Source organism: Vanessa tameamea, chromosome 17 (assembly GCF_037043105.1).
Source record: "Vanessa tameamea isolate UH-Manoa-2023 chromosome 17, ilVanTame1 primary haplotype, whole genome shotgun sequence".
Classification (NCBI taxonomy): domain Eukaryota; kingdom Metazoa; phylum Arthropoda; class Insecta; order Lepidoptera; family Nymphalidae; genus Vanessa; species Vanessa tameamea.
In genome coordinates this window covers 11,101,543-11,110,295 of record NC_087325.1, presented here as the reverse complement: position 1 = coordinate 11,110,295, position 8,753 = coordinate 11,101,543, and the positions used below count along the sequence as shown (strand labels likewise).

At 31.2% G+C, this 8,753-nt stretch overlaps 2 protein-coding genes across 2 annotated transcripts; both read right to left on the bottom strand.

Moving 5' to 3' along the window:
• Positions 1-303: 303 nt before the first annotated feature.
• On the bottom strand, positions 304-2,593 carry LOC113404361 (F-box/LRR-repeat protein 15). The gene is made up of 3 exons (XM_026645231.2): positions 2,284-2,593; positions 1,484-1,950; positions 304-1,359 (listed from the first exon to the last, which is right to left on the bottom strand). Exons 1-3 carry the CDS (start codon positions 2,485-2,487, stop codon positions 1,206-1,208), a joined length of 825 nt encoding a protein of 274 aa, XP_026501016.1. The 5' UTR covers positions 2,488-2,593; the 3' UTR covers positions 304-1,205.
• A 1,375-nt stretch (positions 2,594-3,968) lies between these two features.
• On the bottom strand, positions 3,969-6,064 carry LOC113404362 (odorant receptor 2a-like). Its single transcript, XM_026645232.2, has 4 exons — positions 5,929-6,064; positions 5,494-5,689; positions 4,840-5,057; positions 3,969-4,669 (listed from the first exon to the last, which is right to left on the bottom strand). The coding sequence occupies exons 1-4, from the start codon at positions 6,062-6,064 to the stop codon at positions 3,969-3,971; spliced, it is 1,251 nt and encodes a 416-aa protein (XP_026501017.2).
• Between the last annotated feature and the right edge of the window lie 2,689 nt (positions 6,065-8,753).

The window sequence follows — 8,753 nt, the reverse complement described above, 5'->3', positions numbered from 1 at the left end:
ATATTAGATCACAGAAATCCTATACAGAATTATAACAAATACATAACATTTACAGCTTAAATTTTTAATGAATAATTTGTAGTTTATTATTTATAGGTATAAAATCTTTCGTTCTATATTTAATTATTGGGACTAAGAAACTAAACGAGTGGATTTTATGATATATTGATATATTAACGAGGTAAAACTGAGGAACTATACCAATTATTATCCATATACCATATTAATACCATCTTAATGACCATGTCATGTTAACATAATCTGATTAATTCGTTTTTAATAAAAGGAACAACAGAAAATAAGAAGAAAATTCATTTATTAAATTATAAAATAAATTTTTCAATGTAAAATTTAAACAATTCAATAGAAAAGCCACAAAATGCAATCTTAATACTTAATTTAGACAATAATGAACATTCACATAGAGTTGTATCTAAATTGGGTACTCAACAATATTAAGTAATTATATTTTACTTATAAAAGTGTTTGACTAGAATATGACCTTATTTATTCTTATATTTTTAATTTGTTTATTGTTTATTTATTGCACAGGTAAGTAAGTCTCTATTTTTAAGATTTCATATTTATAGTTAACAGTCCTATATTTTGTCAATAAATATGTACAAAGGTTAACTATAGAAAATATATATATTTTTTTTAAATACAAACAGACAATGATTGCACTAATTAATATCTTTATTTTGAGTTTTCCAACTTTAGACGACGATATATTTAACAAAAGAAAAAAAGTGATTAACACATTGTTAGCCAATATTGAATAAAACAAAAAACACATTGTTTATATAAAAAACGTGAAGCTTATTTTCCGATTACCGTAATTACAAATTGTTACTCATTTATTTGCAATCAGATCAGAGGGGTATAAGAGGATGTTGTATTGATTTTTTAATTTATAGTAAGAAGTTATATTAATAAAATATAATAATCACAATTAGTATAAATCTGATATTTCTTCTTAGCTTCATGCCACTAAAAGTTGGTCAGTTGGTTGGACTCACAGATGTCGGAAAAGATTAGGCACAATCACTGATTTAAATAAAATTCTTTATAATTATTATAGATCATGCTTTTATCATGTGGTTTTACTTCAAGAATTTTTTTTTGTTTAAGAATTATTTATAAAACATTTAACTTACAGAAAATATAAATTAAACTTATATACACATAAAAAATCCACACAACCGTCAAATCTGCACATTTAAAGGTATGGGGGGAATTTCTGCAGGCCTCCTGTCTAAGTGTACTCTATTTCTCATTAGACGGAGACTATTCTCCGTTACCTTTGTACATCCTCTTATAAGCAGACCCTCTAGTTTGTGGCAGTGTAATGCAAGGGCTCTGAAAAAACTTTTTTATATAAATAACATTTGTGCATTGTTGATGCAATAAAAACAAAATATTGAATCTATTAATTTATAAAATGTTCTATACTAATGTTAATATTTTAGATATCCAAACTTACATGATACCCTTGTCTGAAATTTCACAGCAACCTCCTAAATTAAGAAGCTTCAATGATTTACTATACTTGGACATTGTGTAGAGGCATTTATCGGTAACCTGTACATTGCCTTCCAAATTCAAAGTTTTCAATTGTCTAAATTTTTTAATGAACACAAGTATACAGCTTTCTGAAATTGAGACAGTGAAAGCCAAATCTACATCCTCTAATTGGTTTTGATGAAGGGCAAGTGCTTCCATAGCACCAGTTGTTAGCCAGGAACATTTGGATAGCTTTAAAACTCTTAAATTATTGCAATACAATATAGCTGGTTGGAGACATTTCGCAGTCAAGTTTTTACATTGGCTCAAATTCAAGTTGATAAGTTCTGGATTGCGTCGGAGTATAGGAATCAGGTCTGTGTCAGTAATGGATACACATCGGCTCAAATTTAAAAGTTCTAGCCTTCTGCATGTTAATGCGAATACCTACAACAATTATAGGAAAATAGTAATTACAAAATAACATTTACACAATTCTTTTTTATATGGTATAGGTAAGGGGATGGGCAAACAGGCTATCTGATGGTAAGTGGTCACCTTCACCCACAGACAATGACGCTTTAAGAAATATTAACCGCCAATGCGCTTCCAACCCTGAGAATTAAGATGTTATGTCCCACGTGCCTGTAGATACTGGCTCACTCACCATTCAAACGGGGAACAAAAAAATACTAAGTATTACTGTTTCGCAGTAGAATATCAGATGAGCGAATAGTATCTGGGCAAAACAATACCAAGTTAACTTTTAGAAAGACTCACTTCAAATGTATGCGGCGAAAATCCTTTATTCATCAATTTTAAAGATTTTAACTTCGCAAAATACATATCAGTTATTTGGAGGCAAGTTCTAGATACGCAGCGAAAATTAAAGCACTCCCTAATTGTTAAGAAGGGCATGATCCTTGACACTAGTATATCTTCCCAATACAAATCGAAAAAATGTTTGTTTCTCTTTATATTCATGTTTGTAATTGTAAATTTAAAGTAAAATAGAAATATAAATATGTTTATTTCTTCTCTGACATTAGTAGTAAACAATATTGCAGATGCAGGGCTGCCAGACCTGACATTATACAAAATCTTATCTTATTTTATAAACCAAGAAAACAGTTGAAAAATAATCTGTAAAAAATACAATCAGTAATTGTAACTTTGATTTAATACGAATAAAATATATATAAATTTTAGGATTTTTTACTGATTGCGAATAATTTCAGCCCCTTAATCTATGTCAGAGATCCTCAAACATTATAGCCGTAGAGCACGAATTTCAGCGTTCACTTTAAACACCAATTAATATTTGTTAGCGTTGTAAGGGTATCAGAAACTTTTTAACGATATTACACGATTATTAACGAAGTAAATAAAATAAATACTGCTATATTGTAAATTAACATTAAATTCAGTATAAAAATAGTATATAGCTGAACCTGCTGCTGTACCCTCACAAAATTCTTAAAATTTTACCACACACACCGTCACCCTCTATTTTGATCTTTTGAGGGGTGAATTAAAAAAAAAGTGTTAAGCCTATGTCCTACGAATCGATTTAATAGGACATAGGCTTAACACTTCAAGCGTGAAGAGGTGACAGACAAGAGTTACTTTCGTATTTATAATATTAGTATAGATAAGCTATGTCTGTCTGAGGAACAATTAAAATTTTTAATTAAACAAGGTCTTGATAGCCAACAATCTTGTTCAGACAACTTATAACTGCGTGAATGTTTTAACTGGTCATCTAACAGGTCTGCAAGTAACTCATTGATTTTTTAATATTTCTCTTTATTTATGAAGGCTTGAAGATATTAGTGCAATCCACCTCTTAAATTTCTTGCATGAATTATACGGCCAGCATCAGGAATTGCAGGAAAGAAGGTTTATTGTCGGTGAGTGGAAGTAAAAGAGGCTCACATTAATGTATAAAAATTACACCTACACCTACGTATATGGAGTATTTGGGCTATTTAGAAGTTGAAAATGACTGGAACGGTTAAGGTAAATCGACCGAAACGACCTTACTAATTTTATGTGCCCTAAAAGCCATCTAGTTATTAAATATCTCGTGTGTCTCTTACATTATTTTTACCATATTCCAGTTACTAATTTTAAAAATTAATTTGTATAAAAGTAACTCACAGGAGTTACTTTAAATTGTTGAGTTTAAAGTAATCCACAGGAGTTACTTTAAATTCTCTAATTAAATATTTAATTTGTAAGTAAAATTGATTTTTACCTCAATTATATGCCTTCAACTTTACAAATGATTTACAAAAGAAGACACATACAGTTTTTAATTTCGTTTTATTTGTATTTTATCATATTTAGTTACAACAACAAACTACAATTTAAGAACAAACTATATAACTAGAAGTTTAGTAACTAATTGAAAATAATATAATGAATATGGATTACTAACACGTCAAACACTTTATAAAACTACTTTAGTTCACAGTAGAATGTAGTGCGGTGTATGCTGAATAAGTGCATCTTATAACGGACATCAAACATACGAAACTCAGCGCAGACAGACCTCCGGCTGATAGCATCAAAGTCTTCTGCGAATTTTGGAGGATCAAAAGAACAGACCTCTGATTAGAGGCATTGTAATTTTCCCATTGACAGCTATATACTGCATTTTCGAATACAATGCTTGCATCTATCAGTCTCTGCCCTATCAAACAGTCCATAAATACTTGGTTCAAGCTGTACGGCAGTTCAAAGTAAGTGTTCTCCAAGCCACCGAGCAGTTCAGTTACGATACCGATCATTACGAAGAGAAATTCTATCACGTATATAAAACGAAATTTAGCCTCGACAATGTGTTGAAGAGTTATGCCAACTATATGGAATTTGATAATCTCTCTCAGACGATGTTTAATGTATACATTTTTTATGTCATATGGTGAAACAGTTTTGATAATATCTATCTCTTTCTCACTGAATTCTTCGTAGAATTTTTCACTGTCGTCCCATAGTCTAATTAAATCCTCACTCAAAGCCAGCATTTGGGCTTCAATGTAGCCAATAGTCACACATATCAGAAGTCTGTAGTTTGCAAGCGTCAAAACACCGAATATAACAGCGACTGTCATTAGAATTGTTGCTATTTCGAAATTAGGTGATTCAAACATTGGCTCCAACCCTAAAAATAAATCATATTTAAAGTAGAGTTTTTTGCAGTATTTTACTTAATACTTTAGGACAGAAAGCAATAGTTCTGGTGCTTTATGGTAAACTAAACAACAATATATTAGGTTTTTGTACATAATATTAATCGAGTTTAAAAAAAAATGCGATTTCACATGTTTTTACCATAAGTAACGTATAAGTCTTCAGTCAGATGACGCCCTGGCTTTAAAAAAGGAGTCGTGATGTAAACGACTCCGTTGAGCGCTAGAGCGCTCCATGTCAGTATGGCTCTCTTCTTGACAATTCTTAGTTTCTTTTTAAGATTTTCAGCAAAACGAGAACTGGGATCAACACGGGCATCGCATTTAAGATATTCATCAATCAAATTCGTGACTGCCTTGCTACAAATAATATCGTAATATACTCATAAGGGAAGTAATTATTTATTTAGCATAGTTACAAAATTTCAAGTTTGAAAGTATATTTTTTCCAGGAGTAGAAGCAACTTGCGAGACGAAACTCTGATCAGACTAAATCTTTTCAGTCTAAGCTGAACATACTGCCGTTGTAGCAATTTATGTTTTTATTTATAACAGTTAAGAAGAAAAAATAACAAATAAATAAAATACAAATACAAATTACAAAAAATGTTACAAATGGTCCATTTAATGGTAAATGGTCACCATTAATATGCATTCGCAATCGTGTTAACTAAAACTGACAAAAAATCGCCAAGTTAGTCCTTAATTTTTTCTAAGATACTCTCTAATAACCCAGGCTCATTCGATTCGAATATTTGTGAGTTGGAAATTAATAAAATTAAATCAACCTTCAAACCTGTCTAATTTCAAATAAATAAATTTTAAGATGGACGTCCCGCTGCAAACTGCGAGCGAGAACTCAACTGAAGCAGCAATGTAATCTCCTGTTTGAGGAAACCTTACAAACACAAACCAGACAGCAGAAAATATGTACACGTAGAAGTAGCAAGCTGCCCCTATGACGTTCAGGACTTCAGTCGTCCAAGAAATGGCTGTAAAAATAGTTTTTTGTGTTAAGTTAAAATTCAAAAAATCTATCCACAATAATTTTTTTAAATTAATACGTTAGACATTTGCTTAACGGACGGAAAAAAAAATAGACAGATTTTAATCTTTTTCTTAAATATATTACTGCTGCTATGGGTTGCAGCCCAATTATCTATATATATTTACATGATAATACAAATTTGTTATGTTACTCATGATTTATAACTTGACTTAAATAACTTACGTTCATGATCTTTGCTGTCTATTTTTATTGATGAATATCTTAATATTCTCGCTAAGTTGTTTATCATAGTAGGATAGTCGGTATATTTTAAACTGTACTTTTCAAAATCTCCCAATTTTCCGTGGACGGATGCCATGATACCGAATTGGGCAATACTAGTGATATTTCAAATTAAATTATGTTAAATAAGTTTGTTTATAAAACAATATCGTATTTTAAAAGTAAAATAAATACAAGTAACTTTCAATACCAGAACGTAGATAGTGACATACTACAGATAGCAAATTCTTGTGAAGTAAATTTTCTCGAATTAAGAATTCATTATGAGTAGATCGACGTTAAAATTATGTACTTAATCGGTGTTATTAAATGCGCATTTTTAATTTTCCGAGCTAGTAAATAATTAAATAGAAAAAAAGGTTAGTTATTTTGTTTTTAATTTTATAGTATTATGTTATTAATTATGCGTTTTTGAAGCAATATATAATTTTTTTATGTTCATGAGGGTGTTTTAAACATTGTTTTTTAACAGTATTTTTTGGGTTGTGTCATTTTGGAAAGAGAAATTATTTAACATTAAGCACTTTGAAACAAACGAAAGTGTCATATCTTATCCATTATATTACAACTAGCCGTTAACAACTACTAGGCAAAGTAAATTAAAAATTATTTATGTCGTATTATAAATAAAAGATATTAGCAAGCTAACAATAGCCTATTTTATTCGAATCCATTCGTAAGTTTTAGCGCGAGTAATATCTACAAATGGTTGTATTTATATTAGCTCCTTTATTTACAAAGTGTAACCCGGGCCGAGGAGGGAGGGGGAATTGGGTTATTCGGGATTTGACGCCATCGCCTTCGTGTAGACCCGATAAACATGCTCCTAGCTGTGTATATACAGGATCATAGTCCATTCCGGGGCAAGCATAGGATATGGGGCCGAGGACTGTATTTTTTCTCGATTCCTTTTCAAAATGGTATAAATATTCAAAATTGTTTTTTGTTGCCCTTTGGGATCCCCCTACCCTTACCTAAACTAAAGACGGTGCAACAGAAGTACGTCAACTTCTATAATAACGGTATAGTAACAGCCACTGAATTTTAAGGAGAAGCTTTGGAACTGATCAAATTCGCGTCGGTGGAATATTAGATTTGAATAAAACATTATCAATAGACTTAAAAAATTAAATTTTATCGAAAAGAATTGCACACGAATCTTCGTTAAACAAAAACTTATCTCAACAACAATTAAATTTGCATAGTATTTCTTTCATTTATGCAAACAGTCATTTTAAGATGTAAACTCTCTCTGTAAAATCAAAAACTTTTATCATCTGAAATTAGAATGAACGAGATTGTCCGGTAAAATTAATTCTAGTTGAATTTATTATAATTTCATCGAATACCAAATTAAATTATATAATCAGAAAATATGGAGTATAAATTTAAAAAAAAAACCTGTTTAGGAAACTGGTCTACACTTTTGGTCACTTATGGTAACTATCGATCAAATTGAAACAAAGTAGTTTATTAGATACCCAAATTTCAATTCCAAAATATTCATTGCCTTTAAATTAAGTACCTAGATGATGGAACTACAGGAGGTAAAGTAGATGAAGTTAAGGAAGATTTGATTAAAATTAAAAAATAATTTGGCTAAAATTGGCCTTAATTTGAATTTTTCAAAATATGATATTTATTTTTTCACTATTTATCTACTAAAGATATTAGTTTGCAACTAGCATAAAAATTCTTCATAAAACTACACTTTGCCTTCTGGTGCCCCTCACCAACGTTTGATGAAGACATAGCCTATTTTTAATGATAAAATTAAAGTAATTTCGGACAATATCGACAGATTGGGCATCTTATATTCTACTATAGCGTATACTATCTTAAAACACGGCCCTTTTGTTCCAAAATAAATATACATTCTGCGCGCGAGCCCTAACTGGAAATATCCTAGTCTTACAAATTAAATCGACATCCTAAATTTCTCTGAGATGAATGAGTATTCTTGGACTCAAGCCACACTTCCGATATCATATGGTGGCATCGGCGTGAGGAAAATTTCAAGTCTTGCCCTTCCGGTCTTTCTCTCTTCTGTGTATAGCATTTCAGGCCTTTGTTCACAATTTTTAAACTCAAATTCAACAAGTGTTAAAAGAGGCGATAGAGAACTAGAAGGTTAATTGCCCAAATGACGTTACTAAACAAACACTTTGGTATTGCCATTGGTCCTACTACATAGATTGACCCAAAAAAGTGCCAAAAATCGTGTTAGGCTAGGGTTATCAAGTAAAGAGTCAGGTCACTGGTTGCATACACCCTCTAAAAATCTCGAAACACTTTTAGACAATTGATGTTTCGGCATATCAATTGGTCTCTGACTGGGAACACTGCTGTGCTTTGAGTCCAGGTGCCCGTGTAGATCTTTCAGTTTACATGGTCTTCTTGTCCAAGGAGCTCAGGTAGGCTTGTCCGCCACGCTTCTTTTAATGATACAATAAAAAGGGCTCGCCACCATCACAATTTCTTCATCGAAGTTTCTTCTCTTACTGAGACTCGTGGAATTAGTCGTGATGGCAAGAGAACTGATGGACTGACATTAGTTTCATGGGAACGAGGTCGGGCCCTAGTGGCACTACTCCGATTATTTTCTTATCATTTAGTAGATGCTTTAAGGAAAATGCTTAATTTATTGGCAAATTTGTAAAAATTGAGTTGAATCCTTGAATTAAGAGACAAGGCATTCTCGTTTATATATTTTAATCCATTTTTATTTTTCATAAAAAAGGGAAAATATAGTTGACTGTCATTGA

What these genes read in the sequence shown, in the direction of transcription:
- LOC113404361 (XM_026645231.2), bottom strand. Translation starts at nt 2,487, where the DNA reads ATGAATATAAAGAGAAACAAACATTTTTTCGATTTGTATTGGGAAGAT. An exon ending in TTTCGCCGCATACATTTGAA is followed by an intron (nt 1,951 to 2,283) that starts GTGAGTCTTTCT and finishes TAATTGTTGTAG; the next exon opens with GTATTCGCATTAACATGCAG. An exon ending in ATTTCAGACAAGGGTATCAT is followed by an intron (nt 1,360 to 1,483) that starts GTAAGTTTGGAT and finishes AAGTTTTTTCAG; the next exon opens with AGCCCTTGCATTACACTGCC.
- LOC113404362 (XM_026645232.2), bottom strand. Translation starts at nt 6,064, where the DNA reads ATGGCATCCGTCCACGGAAAATTGGGAGATTTTGAAAAGTACAGTTTA. An exon ending in AGACAGCAAAGATCATGAAC is followed by an intron (nt 5,690 to 5,928) that starts GTAAGTTATTTA and finishes CTATTTTTACAG; the next exon opens with CCATTTCTTGGACGACTGAA. An exon ending in ATTTATTTGAAATTAGACAG is followed by an intron (nt 5,058 to 5,493) that starts GTTTGAAGGTTG and finishes TATTATTTGTAG; the next exon opens with CAAGGCAGTCACGAATTTGA.